The 23,043-nt window shown below is 37.7% G+C and overlaps 1 protein-coding gene across 1 annotated transcript in view; it reads left to right on the forward strand.

The window, feature by feature from the left end:
* bai (Transmembrane emp24 domain-containing protein bai) overlaps window positions 1-23,043 on the forward strand; it is a 113,240-nt gene that overhangs the window by 45,873 nt on the left and 44,324 nt on the right. Inside the window, exon 3 of the mRNA XM_090406741.1 lies at window positions 15,628-15,698. Within this exon, the coding sequence (XP_090262867.1) occupies window positions 15,628-15,698 (71 nt within the window). The remainder of the gene's footprint in view (window positions 1-15,627; window positions 15,699-23,043) is intronic.

Genomic DNA, 23,043 nt, shown 5'->3' on the forward strand with positions numbered 1-23,043 from the left:
AGAGAAAGGAGCATCTATGGTTAAAACTGGTTTGAACACTGTCTTGTGTTCAAACCAGTTTTAATAAATTTAGTTTAATCCTTTATCCAAGTGTGGCAAACTATCCAAGGCGCAAACTTTGTTTGCTCACACTTGGATAAAGGATTAAACTAAATTTATTATACTCTAACCAAGTGAAAAATAAACTTTAAACAAACCAGTTTTAACTTATGGATCTGAGAGGGGTCAGAAGTAAAACACTTTACCAAAGACTAGAGACCACAGATATGAGAGTCCTGAGAAAGATTAGCGGCGTGAACAGATGGCATCAATGGCAATATCATCTAAAAAACGAGGATATTAGGAAAGAACTTGACATTGTCAGCATCCAGAATGCGTTAGCAGAGCTAATCTCAGGTGGTATGGTCACTTAAACAGAATGGGCTTCCTCAAAGATTAGCAAAACAAGTGTTCTCTGCCAGGTTGGCAGGAAAACGACCCAGAGGAAGACCAAGATATAGGTGGATTGATACAGTACAAAGTGCCTTAGACAATAGAAATATAAGATCTGATAATGTTGGAGTCTTGACAAGTAACAGACTGATTTGGAGGAAAATTGTAGATAGGAAGTTAGTAATGATGTAAATTTTTCATGTAGTACTATCATATCCTGTACACCCCTTGAGGGTACCTGTCAGGAATTTGATGATATTGATGAAAAATAAATTTCTCGACTTCTTGAGAGATAACAATCTCAGGCACCATGTAAAGGAGGATACACGAGGATCAAGAGTTTTAGATCTGATCATTTCACCAGAGGATGTAATTGTGAGTGGGGTTTCACACTTTCCTCTAGTTGGTGAATTATTTTTTCTTATTCCCAAATCTCTTCATTCCAATCTGTACCACCATAATTAAAATCGCCCATAATGATTACGCTTCCTTTGTTCACTAATCCAAATTGTTTATACATTTCTTCATCATCACTCTTCACATTCATTGAACTATAGCAACATCAATTAAATGTCTTCCTGTCAATCTCCACTTTACACCACACTGCCTCATAACCATTTTCACTATTTTCCCTTTTTCATGTCTACCTTATGTGGCATAATTTCCCTGCTATCATCAACAGCACTCCCTCTACCTTCTTGTCCTTTCTATCCTAACGAAAAATACTGTATCCTTCCATTTCTATTCCTGTTAGGATGTCATCTTCTTTCAAATCTTTCACTTTCACCCATGATTTTGGGAAGAATAAACACAGTGAATTATTTCATCTCCCTTATTTCTGATACTTCTGGCATTTATAAATAAACACAGCACTTCATTTTTAGGTCTATAATCAGTCTTATCCAAGCCACTTGTTAGTTGTGATTTCCCTACCACACTTGCCCAATCACCTTTACCACATATATCTGCTCAGTCTGAACTTCCCCACCCACATCGCAATATACTCCATCTCCATGCCGAACATCTCCACACATACACATTCACTGCTACTTTCAATCTCTATCTCCCCATGCCATGTGTCCTCCCCCCCATTTCCAGGTTTCTCCCTTTCTCTCATTACTACTGTTTTCACTGCCAAGCACTTCTGTCCCTTCAATACCACTCTCTTGATCTTTCACTTCATCTCTTATTTCTGATTTCCTGCTTGCATCATGCATTGCACTTCCATCTAGCAACACTTTCTCCAGTGTACTCACTCCAAAGCCATTCAAATGCAATCCATCACACCTGTGTAATTCCATTCTTCTGTCAAACACATGCTATACATCCGCAAACTGTACTCTCCTCTCCTCACACAGCTCCGTTAGCATACATTATTGATTCTGGCTCTCCGTCTCAACTCATCATTGTCATACCTCAGCAACACACTGACAACCTTTCCCACTATACTGTTATCTTTCACTCTTCTCAATAATCTCCTGATAGTTGTCCTTACATGCTCTTTATGTCCATTTAAATCATTTGTCCATACAACCACCATTAATTCCTTTCCTCATGTCCAATGCTTGAATTATCTTGCTCATTCTCCTTCATGGATAGCAGACCTTATGGACTCTTTCATTAACCAATCCTCTAATAATGGAATCTATATACACTGCTATTCTTGAATCACTCATCATCTCTTTTATTCTTTTTTCTTTCATTTGTTCTTTTGCACACTTTCATTTGTTTCCACTAAACATCTGATATCACTGCATATTCCTCTTTTCATTTTGAATAACTGTTTCATCAAATCTTGCATTCCAATAATTTCACTCTCTGTTACTCCCGTAGTCTCGCTAGCTCCCTTTCTGCCACATCTTACTTCCTTTCGCTTCTACATTCCTGCATTTTTTCACTCCCTCAGTTTCACTAGCTTTCATTTACACCATCTTTTATTTTTTTCAGTCTGTGGTAGTATATATCATTAATATTTGTATTGCTGTCTCAGATAATGTAATCAATGGGGAAGAGTTGCTATTTTGGGAGGAGTGGTTGGTATATTTTTATTTCCTTTTTTTGGTTGGATTTTTCATATTTTATTTTATTTTATTTTATTTTATGGAAGATTTTTTTTACATCCACAGTGATGCAATTATTTGTTTGGCTATCTTTCATGGTGAAGTTGATGCAAGAAAAGCAAGGACATGCAGCTGAGGTGTTTAGGGGCTTGTGAACATAAACAGGGTGTGGTCGGGCTTCAGTCCAGTGGAGAGAACAGTGTCCTCTGCATTGTGCTATACTCAGACTTCTTCCAGGAATGACCTGGCAGGAGAGAGTAAGCAGTAGTAGGATTATTTGTCAACTGATTAGGAAACCTCCAATGGTTTGGTCCTTTGTACTATTTGGCAGCCAGCTGTAGAAACTACTTTACTGCCATACCCTCAGATGATGAGATAAAAACCAGAGACACTACTCTAGAAATGAAACATATCAGTAGCCTAGCCTCTTCACACCTCCAAAAAGCAGGACATTATTTCACCTAGATATCCCCATAGTTAAAATCACTCATGATAATAGTTCTTATTTCCACAAGTTTTATATGCCTATGCACTTCACTTCAGATGATCCTGGTTTGCAGAAACAGCATCCAAGTGTGTATTTGTCTTGTTAACCTATCTGACTCAGTAAACAGCCTCAAATTCATTTCCTGTGCTGCTCATGGAATGTGAAGGGTTCAGTTTAGAAATTTCCACTGCCATGTGGAATCCTGTCAAAGGCATTTTGACAGGATTTCATATGGATGCAAAGTCTAGCAGTAGAACTGGGTAGCCATTTCCTTTATCCAACTCCATTGTCACTTTATGATAAAAAGTAAGCAGATTACTAAGGCAAGACCTACCCTTCACAAAACCATGTTGCCCCTTATAAAGTATCATAGTCCTGTCCTAAATTTCTCGAATACCTTAACCCACTCCTGAGATGCTGATTGGCCTATAGAGATCTGCTAGGTGGTGCATAGTAGGATGACTGCTTGAATGTGAGCTTACAGAAAAGTCATTTTGATATTAAATTAAATTAGGACATGATATTGTCCTAATTTAATTATTAGGACAATTACAAGTGATAATTGATAATTACCAGTTGTAATATCTAGTGTATGATTGTGTGGTTAAGTGATTTTTATTTTTATTTTTTGATATGTTTATACCTTGTACAGTGCATAAATGTGTTATTCATGGAACCAGTGTGAACAAGAATAATGGCAGTAAGACATCATTGTGCAGAGGGTTTTACATTGGGGGATTTATGAAATGTAGTGTGTGTGCACTTTGTATTCGTTACCCAGAGAAAATGGATTGTGGTATGATATTGACAGTGGAGAGAGTGTGTCGTGGATGTTTTACAAGTCAGAAATATGAGCCATTGGATTCATTACCAAGAGAAAATGGATTGTGGTATGTCATAGATGTTTTACAAGTCAGAAATATGAGCCATTGGATTCATTACCAAGAGAAAATGGATTGTGGTATGTCATAGATGTTTTACGAGCCAGATATGCGAGACGTGTCAGAATCAGGAAAATGAAGTAGTGGAAGTTAATGCTGAAAGTGTTTTAGTGAATGGAGTTCCAGATTTAAATGATGATGAAAGAAATGTAAAAGAGTATAAATAAGGTGATTGAAAGCAATGGTATGCAAAAGTTAAACTGGCAGACTGCAAGATAATGAGCATGATAGGCAGCAAGGATGACTGACCACGTTAGAGATAACAAAAAGTTGTGAGAAAGTAATTCAGAATATGAAAGCAGAGTTGGTGAAGATGAGGTAATTGTGGAGTGAAATGAGAATAACAGGTATGTATGGGAGAAGAAGATGACTAGAATAAAAGATGGCAGTGTGAAAGAGGTGTCCAGTGACTAGAGTGACCATGCAGTGTATTGGGGATTCAATCATTAGAAGTGTGGTAAATGAGAAGGTTCATAAGGTTTGCTTTCCAAGGATAGATTGAGCAGAGTGATTGATACACTAGATTTGAGGAAGAAGCAGGCAAAAGAATCAGTAGGGGTTGTAGACACAAATGATCTGGAAGGCAACAAGGGAATGTAAGAATAGATATCAGGAGGTTGTTGAGGAGAGTAAAGAATAACAGTGTGGTAGGAAAGGTAATCAGCATGAGCATGTTGCCCAGTATTGATAGTGATGAGATGCTGAGCAAGAATTACGCATGGGATGCTAGCCAAGATGTGTGAAGAGAACAGAATTAATCTTGTGAATGTGTGGAATGAATTTGAGAGACGAATGGAGCTGTATAAAAGAGATGAGCTATGTTTAAATGGGTTTGGTGTGAGTGAGTTGGAGAAACTGTGTGTTGCAAAAGGGAGTGAATTGAAGACCTGAGAAAGCAAGAGATGACTTAGAACATCAGGCAATTAGGGAAGGAGAGTTTTTGTGATAGGTACAGGATCATATAAGTGTATAAGAAAGGATTTGCATGACGAGAGATATGGTATGATCAGTAATGATAGAGATAAGTGAAGCGGGGGGGGGGATCACAGATATGGAGGAATCACATCTGAGGAGTGAGATTAGTAGAAGCTTTTTATAGAACTAGAAATAAGCTAGTATCTATGCTTACAAATGCAGAAGTATCTGAAATAAAGGAAATGAACTTGCAGCTTAATAAAGTATATTCGCCCCAAAAATTGTTGAAATAAGACATGGTTAGATCAGGAATGACATTCTGACAGGAATAGAGATGGGTGGCAATGATGTTTTTCATGAAAATAGGCAAGGTAGAAAGGGGGGGGGGTGATGATGTTGATAGTAACAATGGAGTTATCTCTATCTAGAGTGGAGACGATAGGAGCAAACCGTGCAATCGTTTTGAAGCAGTGAGATGGAGGTGAGCAGAATGAAACATCTAGTTGGATGTTGCTATAGACCTGAAAATGTGCAGGGCAGTGAGGAGGAAATGTATAGGTCAATCTAGCTCATTAGAAAAAGTGATCATTATGGGTGATTTTAATTATGATAATATAAACTGGAATGAAAAACAGCATCTGGGGGAAAAGAGAGTGAATTTTTGAGAGACAACCAGCTTAGGCAGTATAACAGAGGGTACATGTGAATGAAGGGTCTTGGATTTGATTTTCTCGTCAGAGGATGTTATTGTAAATGAGGTGTTAACTCTCCCTCCATTTGGCGAGAATGACCATGAAATGATTACTTTGGTGGTGGCCAGTTGTATGAGGACTTCTGTTAGAAAGGGAAATATGTGAAAATATAAAGATGATGGTTATGACAAGCTCAGGAGACAGCTTGCAGCTATATCATGGAATGAATTGGAAGGAAAGGAGATAAATGCTGTTAGGGATCCTGTTCAGGGACCATCTGGAAGAGGCAGTGTTCTGAATGCATTCGAAAGATCAAGAGGTCAAATAAGATGTAAAATGGATGAATGAAGAGGTGAAGCATTCAGTTTGGAAGAAGCATAAGATGAGTGGTGGTAATAGTCATTTGCATGAGGAATACAAAGAACAGGCATAAGAGGTAACTCATTAAGGGTAACAAAAGTGCAGTATGAGCACCAGTTAGCTAATGAAGCCAAAAAGAATCCTAAGGAGTTTTTGGTATATGTAGCCAGTAGAAGAAAGAATGATTATGGATGGATGATACTGACTGGAGAAAATGGTAGAATGATAACACTGAGAAGAGTATAGTAGAATCATTAAATGAGCTGTTCATAAAGATATTTCATCCTCGTGAAAGTAAGAGAAATAAAAATGGTGGAGGAGGAGCAACTGATGGTGAGTAAGCAAGAGATACATGATTGAGTAAATTTGATGTCAATAAAGCCATAGGACTTTTTAGTACAGGGTGATCAAAATTAAAGTATCCCTTTAAGGTCTTGGGGAGTGCCATCCAGTGATCCAAATGCTGTGAAACTTTGCAGGAATACATTGTGTGTGTGGAAGGGGGAGTAAAATTTGCTGCCAGGAGCATCGTAAGCACCACATACATGAAATTCACATATCACGCAACTTGACAGGTGCCAAGAGGGTTTAAAAAGATTGACATGGGATTTATCCCTTTATTCTAGTTGTTAATACCACCCGCAGTGATGGTAAACCTTGTGCTTACATGATTTTCTTGCAAATCTAAACTAAATAAACAATTGCAATGCTGTTGCTGCACTCCACAAATTTTGTGGCCTGAACAAATGTCAGCGAGGTCTGCTGTCATGTGCTCTGTGACGAATGATTAGTCATTTTGAAGCAACAGGATCATTGGGAGTTAGAGCTGGCAGAGGTTACAAACCCAATCAGTTCACAAGTGAATGAAGTTGCTACTACCGTTGTGGAGCAGGCCATGAATAACAGTGTTGGTTCCTGCAGTGCACATGCTGTATCAAGTTATGTCGATGTGCCTTACACAACTGTCTGGAAAAGTCTATGGAAAATTCTGCACATTTCTACTGATTCGAGATAACCCTAACACAGGAGTTGCATCTGCAGGGCTTTGAAAGTTAGTCAACTGACATTTGCTTTAACGTTCCTTGCTTGAGTGGAGTTGAATGCATGGCCGTAGATGATTTTGTGGGAAAATAAGGTTCACTTTCACCTGAACAGAGCCATGAATACCCACAATTGCCAGGAATGGGCTATGTAAAACCCTCTTGCAATCGCAAGTCAGGTCCTGTGATTTAGTTACTGCTGAGAAGTATTGCCTGTGCAGGATTCAGTCATTTTTCATGCAGGATGGGGCTCCCCCTCCAAACATCGGTTGATCCGTACAGGAGATTCTTCTGGAACATTTCACAGAAGCTGGAGTGATCAGCTGTGCATTTCCCACTGCATTGTCACCTCATTCACCTGATGTGATTCCCTGTAACTGTTAGCTCTGGGGATTTCTCCAAGATGGTTTAACAGGATCATCCTGATAACTGCCAGCACTGAAAGACAGCATAATACAGCATGTATGCAACATCGGTCCTGACCAGCTTCGTTCTGCCATTGAACACACTGTGTGAAGGATGATGCAGTTTGTGACATACCACAAAGGATTGTACATTGAACAATACATCCTATGAATGCATAATAGAAGTGAATAAAAATGTGTTTTTTATGCTTGTGTTACTTTTCTCTTTTTTAAACACAGAAAAATTACTACATCTACGTTTGGTACAGTATACATCGTCCCCTGATGGTGAATTTTGGAACTTCTTTCTCAGATATCTCTTCATCATAATGCACAATGTATTCCTGCAAGTTTTGCAGCATTTGGATCACTGGGTGGCACTCCACAAGGCCTTAAACAGGAATACTTTAATTTTGATCACCCTGTATGACACGTCTTGAGGGAATGTTCTAGAGAGTTAAGACTAACAACTCATGTTATCTTGCCTTTTTTAACCTAAGTCTTAGATTAGCCCAAGTTCCAAAGGAGCAAAAAGAGGACAAAATTGTTCTTCATAAGGAGGGTGATAAGACTAAAGCCTTGAATTACAGACCAATCTGTTTGTCTGGAGTTATGATAAAAAAAAGAAAAGAAAAAGAAAGGTGTTAGAGAGGCTAATGAGGACCAGGATTCAGAATTAGGTTGATGACAGCAGCATTTTCTTCGATGGACATCATGGATTTGCCAAAAGAAGATTGTTTTAGTAATCTGCTTACTATATGGTAAGCAGATTACTAAAAGCAGATTACATACAAGGAGACAGGTGAATTGGACAAAGGGGAAGCATGTACAGTGGTATATTTAGATTTTGCTAAAGCCTTTGATAGATTGCCACATGAGAGGCTGGTAATTAAACGGGAGCAGATGGGTTTGGATAGTAGATGGGTGCACTTGATTGTATCAGCAAGTTGAGTATGGGAGCAATATCCCAGAAGTGGAAAGTCACCAGTAGTGTGCCCCAAGAGTCTGTTTTGAATCCATTGCTGTATAATTTGTATGTAAATAATATTTATCGGAAAGGTGATATATATGGTTGTTTGCATGTATAGTATTGCAAAGTTGGATAGAATGGAAACAAATTTAAACTAAAATGTGTTAAGATATTTTTTATCTTAAAAGAAACGTGTTTCATTTTTATTATTTATTTTTTGTTATTTTTTATATTTTAATGGAAAAAATCGCACATTGGTGTTGGTTCACAAATTTTGCTTCCTACGTATTTCAGCGCTTAATTAATATTAGTTAATATATGCTTATTCTTATAAGTTTCATTTCAAAGGTATTGATAAAAAGCACAAAAAAGCTTACAAACAAAAAATCTTGCACTCATTTAAAACAGCCAAGTTTTTTGTGCTTTAATGTTTCATCTGCGCAGTTAGCCGAGTAGATATGCGCTGCAACCATATGCCTGTGTGAAAGGAGTGTCCTGCGTTTGATTCTCGTCGCCGACATGAGAGGCTAAGGATCTTTCTCAGATAGCCAAGTTAGCCTGTCTTGAGCATAGAGTGCAGGGTTTTTCCTCCTGTAAGCAGGCAGACCGGTTTTAAGAACACAATGCTTCACAGACAATTACACATGGTTGAGAGTGGGGGTAACGACCCCACCCCGTAGTGAGTTATGAAACCCAAAAATGGAAGGCCAAGGCCCTACAGCCGGTTCTACATAGGTTGTAGGGCCAAGGAAGAAGAAGAAATTAATGTTTCATTGCTAGTGTACACAGGTGCGGGCAACTGCGCTGATAGCACAGATCACATACTTTTTTTTTCTTTTTTTTTTCTTTTTTTTTTTTTTCAATGGGGGCCCTGAAATATTTTAATTTTTCCAATGGGGCCTTTGCATCCATATGATTAGGAAGCATTGGTATGATATAGACTTACCATATGTCCCGGTTTGAAGGTATGGTCCTGGCCAGTTTGTCATTTTGTCCCGATTATTTGGTAAAAATTTAAAAGTGCAGAATATACACGCAGTACAAAAAGCGCAGTCTCGGAAAATGGCGATTAGGCAACACAAATACCCCACTTTGACTGTGGCCTGTATGCTGCGTCACAAGTCATTGTTGAGCATGCGCAATCTTAGTTGAGTTTAGATTGTGAGTCAGTGTTTCTTTTCGGCATGTTGTTTGTGATTTTTTTACTTCATTAAATTAATTTAACCCCAAAATGCCAAAAAGAAACTGTGTGTTTACAGATGAATTAAAAAAGATTATCCGTTTTTAAAAACGTTTGTGGTCATATTGACAAGGTGAAATGTGAACAGTGCTCTTCAGAATTTTCTGTGGCTCATGGTGGGCATTCGAACATAAAAAATCACTTGACATGTGCAAAACATAAGGCTAGTCTAACAGCGGCAGGAACTTCCTCAAAGATATTGTCATATTTTAAAGGTGCCGATTCAAGTGACAAAGAATTTTTAATAGCTGCTAAAGAAGCAACTTTTGCATTTCATGTTGCTATTCAAAATCTCAGCTTTAATTCTGCCGATTATTCATCTAAATTGATATCAAAGCTTTTTGAAACAAAATTTAGACTGGGTATAACAAAATGTGAAGCTGTCGTTAATGTGATTGAGCCACTGTTGTTTCAGCAACTTTGTGAAGATTTAAACAAAACAAATTTTGTGAAAATTTTTCTTCTGTCTTCAAACTGCAGTTGATGTCCTACCTATTGAAATAGAAGCTTTAGTAGTCAAAATTTATAAATATTTCCACATTTATACAGTTCGAGTCACTCAACTAAAAGCATTCTGTGAATTTGTAGACGTAGAGTATAAAAAGGTTCTTCAGCATGGCAACACCTGTTTTCTTTCGCTGCTTCCAGCTATTGGCAGAATACTTGAAATCTATGAGGGACTGAAATCATATTTTGTTTCACAAGAACACTGTCTGGTGATGATAAAACAGTTCTTTGATAATGATTGTGGTGAAATGTATTTGTGGTTTGTGCATGGGCAACTCAAATTGTTTAACAAATTTATCTTGATTATGGAAAGTACAAAAGCGGGTGCAACAGATATTGTCATTGAACTTAGAAAATTAAAAACAAATCTTGAGGAAAGGCATGATAATAAATTTATACCTCAAGAAGCAATAAAGCTTTTTAGAATACTGGAAAATAATGGAAGTATTAATATTAATACGATACTACAAGAGTTTACAAAATTTTATGACCGATGTCTTTCTTACATTGAGCTTTGGAAAAACAGTTTTGGTGGAGCAGAATCTTTTACTTGGATAAACAACAATGAATTAACTTGGTCGGAAAGTGAAAAAATTAATGAAATGCTTGCAAATAATGCAATAAACACGGATGAACTGTTTGATGAAGTGGTGATTGCAAAAGCTTTTTGGTCGGCTAACTATGACATTTTGAAAAATACAAGTTGCGAAGAAAAATTGATACACTATTCAGTCATTTCAAAGAAAAGAACATTTCATTGCCCAATTTTGTCCAAATTATAGAATGCATTTTCAGCCTACCAGACACATCTTCACCTGTTGAAAGAATATTCTCAATAATGAATAACATATGGTCTGAAGAAAGAGGTAGAATGGCTGAATCAACAGTAAAAGCTGTATTGTGCTGCAAACTTAATAGTGAACTAATTTGTAGTGAATTTTTCGACGCGATTAAAAATAACAAAGAATTTTTAAAGAAAGTTCACGCTGGTGATAAATATTAATAACTTTTTTAATAATAAGTTATGTTCAGTTAAGAGTAATTAAAAATTATTACTACGAAATGTTGTTTTTTGTTAACCACTCTGTTATTTAGCCTTTTGAATCATAAGTACTTAGCATAGAAGGCGTTACTTTCTGTTTTGAGCAAACTCTCAAAAATGTCCCCATTTGATATAAAAAATAAATAAAATAAAAAATTAAAAAAAAATTAAAAAAAAATTTATGGTAAGTCTAGTATTAACAAAAGTGTAAGTTTTTAAAGTTTGGGAGACAGAATATAAGATGGTGCAATATCTTAGCGGAGGTGGAGGAGATGAGGAATCTGGGGATGTTGGCAGAAGGACCTGAAATTTATTATTATTACATGACGCTTCCAAGGAGTTCAAAGACTCATCGAGGGAGGGCACCCACAACTCTCAGTCTCCACCACCTCAATCCACCAACCACAGCAAATTGCAACTGCCATTATCATCTATCATCACCACTAGTATTTTCACAGACAATCACAAACATCCATGCCCATGGCAGGATTTGAACCCACAGTATACTCGCATGCAGGAGTAAGGATGTTATGATTCTGTTGTGTAAGGCTTTGATCAGACTGCATATAGATTACTGTGTGCAGATTTGCTCACTGGATATTTAAAAGTTCAGTGAATGCCTTCAAGGCATGGTATAATGAGCTGCATGTGTGATAGACTACCCCCCATGATGAGTTCATAGAGATTTGATGATAATAATGATGATGTGATACTTTATCTTGGAGCCTCCTTTATGTAATGGGACTATTTCTTGCAGCAAATTTTCTGTCCTTTGTCTTCTCCATTAACACCGTCCCAGTACTAAGGCTTAAAATAAACAGCTGGGTTAGAGGAGGTGCTAATTTCCTTGCACTTTCTTGTAATACACTGGCCAGTATGCCATGTAATCCTTAATGGTTCACATTAAGGTTCTGCCTTCAGTATCACATCCAGTATTGCAATATCCACCTTGATGGTACACCCAAAATGACTCAATAACTGAACTATTTGATTTGTTTCTGTTACCTCCTTACCATCAGCACTTTTTAAAGTTATCATTCCTCGTTTTTCTTGCCAAATAAGAAAGAACTCCTAAATTTTCTTTTGGCCTCATCAGTTAGCTTCCTTTGATAATTAGCTTTGGCCTTCCTTACCATACAAGTCACCCTTCTTGCTTGTGCCTTGTACCGCTCATGTACATGCTTATCACCTTTTTGTTGAGAGAGTATAAAAGGGAATATTTTTCTTTATACTCCCTCCACAATTTCCTTTCTGCAACTCTTAGTGATACTATTCATCTTCCTAACTAGGTAAACTGTCTGATACTGCTTTCTTCAAACCCCTTGATCACCTCCTATGCATCACTACCATCTCTCTCTCCTCCATATTTTTATGCCATGCACTGCTGAAAGCTGACTCGTCAGCTTGTCATGATTATCTGGTATACATGGAATTACACCTCTTCATTTCATCGTCTGTAGAGAACTATGTAGACCTATACTTATGAACTTGAATATGAGTTAATGAACTCCATTTCTCATAATGTGTTCCTCTAATGATACAAGTCAAAATTACTACAACATATTCCAGATTAACCCCAGATTCCTAGTAATATTTAAATCCTTTATGGAAGCAGTGTTCCCATAACTTGGAAATTGGCTGCAGGCTGGTCTTACACCTTTGTCGTCAGTGGAAGATGAATTGATCTTTCTTGGCCAAAATGGATTTAAAAAAAAAGTACAAAAAAAGTAATAGAATACAGCAGACATTACCATGTCATGTTCAGTGAATTCATATGTTTCAAATCATAATTTATTTTGTATGGGATCCCCCCCCCTCTTTCCTTCTCTATCCCACCTTGATGGGATAGAATTGAGCATTTCTAGTGAGGGATTAAGTATGTATTTTATGACTATAGATCTGTGTGTGTATGGGGCCAATTTAGTTTTGAGGGACTAAAACCCTCTACCTCCATATGCAGCTGGCTAACTCACCTTTAGTCCAAAGAGACCAGATAAAGGTTCCTCATGTCATGGAAGGGAATCAAACCCAGGTCTTTCTGACCAAAGGGCTTCATCTATACCAACTGAGCTATGGAGGCTGTATATTGGAGGAATTATGTATATCATAATTAGCTTAAGCTTAACTGTATGAATTAATTTCAAGTCTTATGATCAATTTTTCTCTGTCACAATGTTATAAATCTAACCTTCTTTTTTGGTCAGAAAATTTTGGGCAGATGCATTGTCCTAATGAAGGATGATTTTTTTTTTTTTTTTTCTGCAAACGGGGTCTTTTCTCACAAATTTTTTTGTGTAGTCTGGTTAAAAGATCGGAATAATATTCCCCAGTTATTGTTTTAAACTTTTCTAGATAATTAATAAACAAAATGTCTTTAGCATCTCAAAACACCGATGCCATGACCTTTCCTACTGGTGGAACTGACTTTGTCTTCTTTGGCGCTGAACAGCTGGTTTCTGTCCACTGTTTTGACTGTTGTTGTTTGGATTCTGGTGTGTGATGGTGAATCGAAGTCTCATCCACAGTAATAAATTGATGCACAAAATCAGTTTTATTCTTGTTAAAAACCTCCAAGCACTGTTCAGAGATTTTCATGCAAGTGTGTTTTTGATCTGCTTTGAGCAAGCTCGGCACCCATCTTTCACAAAGCTTCTTCATTTGCAATTCTTCATGCAAAATATATCCTACATGTTCTTTTGAAATGTCTATAGTCTCAGCAATTTCATGCACTTTTACTTGTCGGTCATCCAATACCATATCATGCACTTGATCAATGAAATCATTGATTAAGTGCATGATATGGTATTGGATGGTGTTGTTACACTTTTTTTTGGAAGTCCTTCAAATGGATCATCTTCAAGGCTGGTACTGCATGTTTAAACTTTGCAGCCCATTTCTTAATTGTCAGAAATGAAGGAGAAGAGTGCCCATAAACTTTTATGATTTTCATTCGCCGTTAAACTTTCTTTTACAAAGAATTTTATAACTGCATGATACTCAATTTTATCCATACAGACAACACCTTTGCTTCAGACAGCTGTATAAAACAAACTACTTGATAGAGTGACTTGCAATTTCACATGGATGCTTATGACAGATGTACCAACTTAGAAAAAAAAAGAAATCTTGTCAATAGTGTTGCCATCTATGGTCAAGGCCAAGAACTTTTCAGACCACCCTCATAAGTAGGCATTACCATTGAGAGAAAGGATCTGGTTGTGGATTAGGGTTGGCTGAATTATCTCCTGTCTTTGGATAAGTTTTGATGTCACCTAGCCTCTGTAGGTACTTCTCAGTCCCTGCCATAATTTGCTGCAAGTCATGGCTTTTTTTAGAGACTTAAAATGGGCTCTTGTTCTTGCTGCTGCTTGCCTGGGTCAACTTTGCAGTCAAATCTTCCAGTTCCTCATTTCTAAGAAGCCAAGAAATTCCTCAACGCCTCAGTCACATCATTAGACTCAATATTATGAAATCTTATTTCCTAAGCAAGTGCTATAATTTTATTTACATTCTCTGGCACCTCCTCAAATCCCCCAAAATAACATTCACACTCTGGCCACACTTTTCACTATACTACATTTATACAAGTTGATGAATGGAGGCAGCATCACTGCCTCTTTCCATGCAGCAGTGATGCTATTGATGACTTCAGCCTATTATAGAACCTCCAAGATTAATTGACAGACATGTTGCAGTTATACATTTTAACATCTCCCTAAGTGTCTGCTGAAGATAGTAGATTTTAAATTTTGCTATGATGCCCTGGTTCATTGGTTGTATTGGCAGCAGAAATTCATCTTTGACATCCACAGCTGCCCTTATCTCTCCAGTGTTTTGTGGATGTCTTAATGCATTTTACAACAACAGTAGTGATGTATTTTAGGCAAAAATTATCTGCATACCCATATATGAAGACATCGTGTGTCAACCAAGCCTAATGTTCAAAGTCCAAATTGTTGGGTGATTTGCTGTAATGAGCTGCTTCATCAATGTCAGTGTTTCAGAGTAATAGACAACGAATGGCTTCAGTTGTCATCTTTATAATATAGATTTCTATGGTCTTTTAGCAACATTCACCAGCAGTTGCACTTCTGCTCTTATAACCCGACATAGTTACAGTTTTATTTTTTTTATTTTAAAAAATAAATTATAAAAAACGTAGTACAATATGAATTCATGAACTAAATTTCAAATAAATTCACTACTAAGTAAAGAGCTACTACTGAACACACATGCACACAACAATTTAAGAAACTGGAACACAATGCTCAGTCTACCTAGTAATGCTTTTCTTTTGGTGGTAGCAGCATGGAATAGAATTTTCTGCAATTTATGAGGGAAAACTAAAGAAATTACTAGAAATTCTTTAATTGGCATAAATCTGACCATCGTAAATCGAGGGCCTGTTGTAATTCTTGTCTGTTTGAAGTGTATGTCAGGAAAAGACTTATTAAAAATAATTTAATTCAATAACTTTAATACATTGATATTTTCTTATGAGTGGGTATAATTATTGAATAGTATATGTATATCCTAGGTCAAAGGGGCATGGATCGAGATATATCTCTGACGTTGAAACATGGTGTGGAAGCAAAGAGTTATGACAGTGTAAGTTATGTTTTCAAGCACAGCTTAGATAAGACAGTTGAGAAAAAAAAATTCCTTATCACCAAAAAAGAAAAATTTTTAAATTATAAACACTTCAAAGTTGTTTCCTTTTATATAAAAATAATTATTCATGTATTTTATTTTTAAGAACAGTTTGTCTTTTAGCCATGGTATGTAATAAAAATGATAACATATACAATCCACATTGTGTGGCTTACAACAATAGACCTTAATTTCATTTTGATAAAATTATGGAGACTAGTTCTATGTTAAGAGTAATAACTTTAATTTCCAGGCATTTTTTGATCTTCATATTGAGGTCACCATCTAGAGCACACACACATACAGAAAATAAATTACATAAGTTCCATCTTTAAATATTTTCACTGCAGTGCTGCAATTGCAATGGTGCACATGCATGCTGAGTTTGTTGATTCCTTAGCAAGGCATTGGTGCCATTTTCAGACATTCTCACAGTGCATACGCTTCTTGGTGCTTGTTTATAATGTCTAAGAAAATCAAATCTCCTCATGTGAAATTTGGTCAGTTATCCATTTCTTTCTTGAATGCAAGGAACATTAAAGCAGCTGAAATTCATCGGCAAATTATTGAGGTTTATGGAGAACACCCGCCCACACATGGCCGGCGTAACACAACAACTTCTCGCCACCTGGCATTTGTGAGGTTACGATCAAGGTTATTTTCATTATTAATCCTGTTTGCAGAGGTTTCTTTTTACTTTTCTGTGAGCCTTGTGGTTGTTTAGGTAGGTGGAAAGCTGAAACAACAGTTTTGCTGGAGATTAGGAGATAGATCCAGATTTCAAAGTAGTTTTGCAGTGAGCTCAGGTCTTTGGTGATTATTTTCTCAAGGCATTGGAAGGTGTTATTTTGGGTGGCGATTGCTATCGTCGGCATAAACTTTTGACTGGCAGTTTGAAGGATGTCACTTGTGTGCAAAGGTTGAATAGAGCAGGGGGTGAGGACAGATACTTGTGGGCAATTCATCCTGCGGGATATATATGTTCTGCTTTTTTTTTTTTTTTTTTTTTTTTTGTGAATTCAGGTGAACCTTTATTTTCCTATTAGAGAACATTTGTTCTAGAAGTTTTGAGTTTATTAGCTGTTTTATACTGTAAGCCTTTCTTCCATATAGTGTCATAGACCATGCTAGGTCTATAAAGACAACCTTGTTTATAAATATAAACGCTTTGGTATCCAGCTTCTGTGTGAGTTGAAGGCCAGAACCTGGTTATGGCAGCTTTTACCATATCTGAACCCAGCCTGTTTATTGTGTAAGATGACTTCTATTTCTGGAGAAATCCCAGAGAGGATAATCATTTCAAAAAATTTATAAGGAGTATAGAGCAGTCTATACTCCTTATAAATTTTAGGGATCACTGGTTGACTTTTTGGGGTTTTGGTAAGGCTATTATATTTGATGCCAAAGTTTCAAAAGTTGTTCATTTATTATTGAGAAGAAATTAGATAGCTAGGTTTTTTCTCTTAGACCAAAATGTGCCAGGAAATCAGGAAGAATGCCATCAACACCTTGGAACTTTACCTGTTTTGGTTAGCTTGAGCACTGCATCAATTTCATCTATAGCTATTGGAGTTTGTAAGGACAATGAGAAAACTTTTGTACAGATGATGAATCTTTTATGGTTTCTGTGGGAATTTGGGGTTTAGCTTTTTTGTGTGAAGGTTTTTGAAATACTGTTTGGGTTTACTTTTCCTTTAGTTCATGGAAGTGTTGGTGCCTCCCAGTTAGCAGAGCAGTGACCAAGCCTTTCAACTGTATCTGGTAAAGTTGAAGTTTCATTTTTTCATGCCAGTAAGCTTTTCTACCCTTCATCTGAGGGGCTGAAAAGGGAATAAGCATGTCTGGATGGTTTCGAACAATCATTTCTATTGTTCAATACTACTTTTGATTCCCAAAAGTAGCATTCTTTTGGAAAAATAAAGTTTTTGTTTGACCAGCATGGTATATAAGCCTTTCTGAATCCCCTGGGGATGTGTCTTTTGCTAGATTCTGTGAGAAGTTTAATGCATCTTTCATAGTTATCAACTGTGGGTAGAAATATATTAATGCTTTATTCAACGAATTCAGTGAATTTTGGCTACTGAGGTTCCATCGGTGTGTTTGAAAGCTGTTTATTCTGGGGATCATAAGTCCTACTGTAATTAGGCAGGGTCTTTGCTGGTAGTGAGGAAAAGGAGTCAATACTTGATAGATCGAGGTGAGAGGAGTTCCTTCTGTATCAGTGGTGGTAAAACAGAGGTCAGGGGCTGTGTCTGATTCTTGTCTTCCAGACCAGAAAGTTCTGGGTTGCCTGTTTTCACAATGCAGGACTCAGCCATCCAAATAAAGGAAGCTTATATACATTGTGGACTGAAAAGTTTTGCAGATGGATTACCTGAGGAAAAGTTACTTTGTGAATGTCCTAGAGTTTCAGAGATGCTTTCCAGATTTGCTTTTGCATAGATTGCCATGAGGAAAGGCTTTATCAGTGAGAAGGATGTAGCTTCAAATGGTAATATTTTTTTGTGAAATGTTGCATGTTTCTTGTAGAGCAACATTGTCTGCTTTGTGTCTGCTAAGGATATTATTTAGTAAATCCCTTGATATTCAGCTGGAGAATAGTCAGACAATTTCCAACAACTCCCAATTCATTGTTTTTGCTCATTTTAACTTGGGCAATGTTCATGCCAGTATGTCTGATGTTTTGATAATCTGTGCTCATTTCTTATGGTGTCCAGGTTACCATTGTTGGCATTTGAATCCTGAGATGAGAGTGTTACTCAGAAGTTGCTACTTCCTTTGCCAGGTGCCAGTGCAGGCTACCATCATTCCCCGAATTTGTCTATTAGCTTTAGCTGGGAATGATGGGGGGGGGGGGCAGAGAGAAGGCAGATTCCCAGTTCATGAGATGAAATAAAATAATAGAAAGAAGAGTACAGACCAGTCTACAGATAATATAACAGATACACATTACATGAAATAAAGCATGTTCAGCATCAGGTACTCCACTCCCATACTCACTAAAGTGAGCACTTGGGGTATCTCTTTTAAATGGTGATCTCTTTTCATATTGAAAAGAGATCACCATTTAAAAGCATTGGTTAATGAGGATCTTGTATCTGAATCTTGCACCTTACAATATTTGAGCACTGTAGAGTTTCTCCATTGAAAAAGTATAGTCATCAGAAAAATTTTATAGGAGTTGAAGGTGAGAGAGAAAGAGAGTAATTTGTGAATAGGAGAAAATTAATGGTTTTTCAGAGCAAATTAATGGTTTTAGAGAGAATAAAAAAGATGACATAGGTGCAATGAGTGAGATCGTGTTGTTGAGCAGAGCGATACAAAGGGCAAAACAGCAGCTAGAGCGTATGAACAAAAGTCAACTGAGTGTACCAGCCAATGATAAAAAGTATGATAGGAAAAATAAGCACATGAGTGTGAATGTAAACAAAATGAAAGAGAGAGTGCTGTATGGAGACTCGTTAGTAGAGGATTTGACAAAATCGTACCAACCTGGTGCAACCATAAAGGATGTAACTGAGTCTATTAGAGAGCAAAAGGAAAGGGTGAAAGAATTGATTGTTGTGACAGGTACGAATGATTTGAAAGGAGATAAAACAGAAATGATAGAGGACCTGAATGAATTGTTTGAGGTAGCAAAAGAAAAGAGTGAGAGAGTTAGGATGATTAGTCTTTTGCCACGGTATGAAAGTGAAGTGTTTAAGAGGATGGCCATAATTGCAAATGACTTTATGCGTGGGTTATGTATGATGAGTGGTGTGGAATTTGTGGACTTGTGGAGTGAGTTCGATGGGCGAAAGGATCTATATAAGATGGATGGCTTGCATTTGAATGGATACGGTGTAAGGAGACTTAAAAAAAGTGTTGGTGAATGTAGTGGATGTGCAAAATCAGGGAAACTAGATTTATTATGGGGGGGGGGGGCAGATATACAGACCTTAGGGAGGCAGTTGAATGTATGAATGAGTGTAATATGCCCGAGCGAATAAGGACAACAAATCAGAATGGGATAGTTAATATAAGGCATCAAGGTAGGGATGGGGCTAATGGGGGTCTTAAATTCATGTACACTAATGCTAGGAGTATTAGGAACAAGAAGGAAGAGTTTTTGGCCATGGTTGGAACTTCTAGACCACAGGTTATTGGCATTAGTGAATCATGGCTGACTGTAGATGATATAGCTAGTGGGATTGAAGGTGATGGGTTCAGTGTGTTCAGGAATGACAGGGAGAATAAAATGGGGGGAGGAGTATTGTTGATGATAGCTGATGAGCTGGAGCCAAGGAGAATAGAAGTTGAATTGCAGGATAGAGAAAAGAGCACATTTGAGGCCATTTGGTGTGAGATTGTGGCTAGCAGAACAAAATATACAATTGGGTGCTGCTATATACCAGGTGATGGTAAAGATGGTGGAGACAGTATGCACAAGCAAATAGAAGAAATGAGTGGAAGGAGGGTAATTATTATGGGGGATTTCAACTATGGTCGCATTGATTGGAGTGAGGAGAGGACACACGGGAGGAAGGAATTGGATTTTATGCAGTTATTAAGGAATAACTAGCTGCAACAGCATGTAATGGAAAATACTAGGGGTCAGAGAGTGCTTGACCTAGTAATTACATCCGAGGATTTGACTGTAACAAATATGACCACATTGCCACCAATTGACAAGAGTGATCATAGGGTCTTGACTTGGGAGGTGGCTAAAGGTGTGGAATTTACAATTAAGACAGGGTACATGTGGAATTATTGGGATGGAAAGTATGACAATCTTAGGAGTTTGATTGGTTCAGTGCCATGACATGTACAACTGCAAGGACTACAAGTTGATAGTGCATGGGAGGCAGTTAAGAAGTGTTTGCATGAAGCAATGGCTGACTGTATACCTAGAGTCCGAATAATAAATCAAGCATGGGTTAAATGAATGAATAACACCATTAAGCTTGAGCTACCAAAAAAAACAACACCTATGGAGGGAATTTAAGGAGAAAGGTGACTGGCAGGCACATGAACGGTATAAAGCGCAGGCCAGAAGGGTAACGAGTGTGGTAAGAAAAGCAAAAAAGGATTACGAAAGAACATTGGCCATGCAGGCTAAAAGAATCCTAAACAGTTTTTTAGATATGTAGCAAGTAAAAGGAAAAATGTATATGGCAGAATGATTTTAAAGAATGCCGATGGTAGGGAGATAACTGAATCAGTTGATATAGTTGAGTTACTGAGTGAGCACTTTGCAAGAATATATCATCCAGGTGGTGACATTGCAGAAACGAATGAAGCAGTAGATTTATGGGAATTGTGGTGAATGAAGTGGAGGTGAGTAGTCTATTGCATAACCTCAACGTCAGTACATCTGTGGGATTGGGTGGTTTACCAGCTCGTGTTGTATGAGAAGCGGCTAAAGAATTGTCAGTACCCTTGACCATTTTGTTTAATTTGAGTCTCGTGTCTGGGTTAGTCCATGGAGGGGGGGGGGGTAAAATAGTTCTACTGCATAAAGGTGGTTCCAAGACTGCTGTTGTAAATTACCGACCGATTAGCATATCAGGAATCATCTTAGAGAAATTAGAGTCTTAGAAAAATTAGTCAAGAAAAGAATACAGGATTGGCTAGATGAAAATGGGATATTGTATGGGGGACAACATGGTTTTGTGAAGGGTAGATCATGCCTCAGTAACTTGCTCACGTTTTATAACACAGTGACGGCTGAACTGAATAAGGGTAATGGGTTTACAGTGATTCTACTGAACCTTGTCAAGGCTTTTGACAGGATACCACATGGAACCCTAATCAGTAAACTGGAGCAGATGGGGATGGATATAGGGTTGGTGAGATGGATAGGAGGGTGGTTGATGGAGAGATACCAGAGAGTGGTTTATTCAGGAGTTGAGTCTAAAAGGCGGCTTGTGACTAGTGGACCACTACTTTTCAATTTGTTCATTAATGATATAGGAAAGGATTTGAGAGGAAGTGTTCACTTGTTTGCTGATGATGCAACAAAGTTGGGTAGAGCAATTGTGAGTGCACAGGATGTCAAAATTTTACAGGATGATTTGGATAGTTTGGAGGACTGGGCTAGGAAAAATGGATGTCAATTTAATGTGGCAAAGTGTAAGGTTATGCACTTTGGGGTGAAAAGAATAGCAGCAGTATATCGCATTGGTGGAACCATACTCCAGGAGATTGATGAGACCAGGGATTTGGGAGTGTTGGTGGATAGGGAATTGAAGTTTAGAGGGCACATTGCGAAAGTGGCTAAATCAGCTCATCAAATCACTTGGCTTCTGAAAAATACTTTAACATGCAGAGACAAACAAGTTATTGTTCCTCTGTATCGAGCCTTGATAAGACCCCATCTGGACTACTGTGCCCAGTTATAGGCGCCAGGGTTTCTTCATGATGGGGAGGAAGTGGAGAGGATCCAGAGACGAGTAACCAAGATGATAGCAGGTCTGTGGAATGAACCTTATGAGAATAGGTTGAAGATTTGTGGGTTGCAAAAATTGTTCGATAGGCAGATAATGGGTGATATGATTGAGACATTCAAATTACTGAAGGGTTTCTATAAGATTAATCCAGAAGATCTTTTTGAAAATAGGACTGGTGGTGGGATAACTAGGGGCCATGCATTGAAGCTGGGTAAGAATGTGGTTAACAAGGGTGTTAGAGTTAGGTTTTTTACTTGGAGAGTGGTGAATGAGTGGAATAAGCTGCCAGAGTCTGTTGTGGGTGCTACGACCGTGAATGAGTTCAAGGCAAGGTATGATAGATACTGTGTGAATGTCGAATAGTTGTTCTTGACATGGTGTTACGGCCACCCTCGATGAGTCTGTCGACTCCTTGGAGTTTCCCGGGATAATAATAATGATAAAAAAACCATAGGTAAAAGCGTAGAATCCTTTGGCACTCTGGCATTAGTAGAGAAATTCAAGGAAAGGAAGAGAGTCACAAATAGTACCCGGCTTCCTTTCCTTAGATTTCCCATCCTGACTTCTGTCCCCCTTTGTTGGGTGTTAATTCTGGAGCACAACTGAGTTGGGAATACTATCAGAACCAAGAGACTGGTATCCAAAGCTATTCAGGATTTTTCTAATGTCTGATGAAGGAGAAGAATGATGCAAAGTGGTCAACAATGTCTTTGAGTAATGTTGTTAGTACAATCTGGATGTCTATGAGAGAGAGAGGTGGGAAATGAATGGACAGAAATTGTACCGAATTGTCTTGGCAAGAGACTAGAAAGCTCAACTGTTATTTGAGCAGATACAAGTTTTCTGCATTGACCTTTTCAAAGTCATTTGAATTT

This window comes from Typopeltis vanoorti, chromosome 17, assembly GCF_054136105.1.
Source record: "Typopeltis vanoorti isolate ZY-2024b chromosome 17, IOZ_Tvanoo_1.0, whole genome shotgun sequence".
NCBI classification, from domain to species: Eukaryota; Metazoa; Arthropoda; class Arachnida; order Uropygi; family Thelyphonidae; genus Typopeltis; species Typopeltis vanoorti.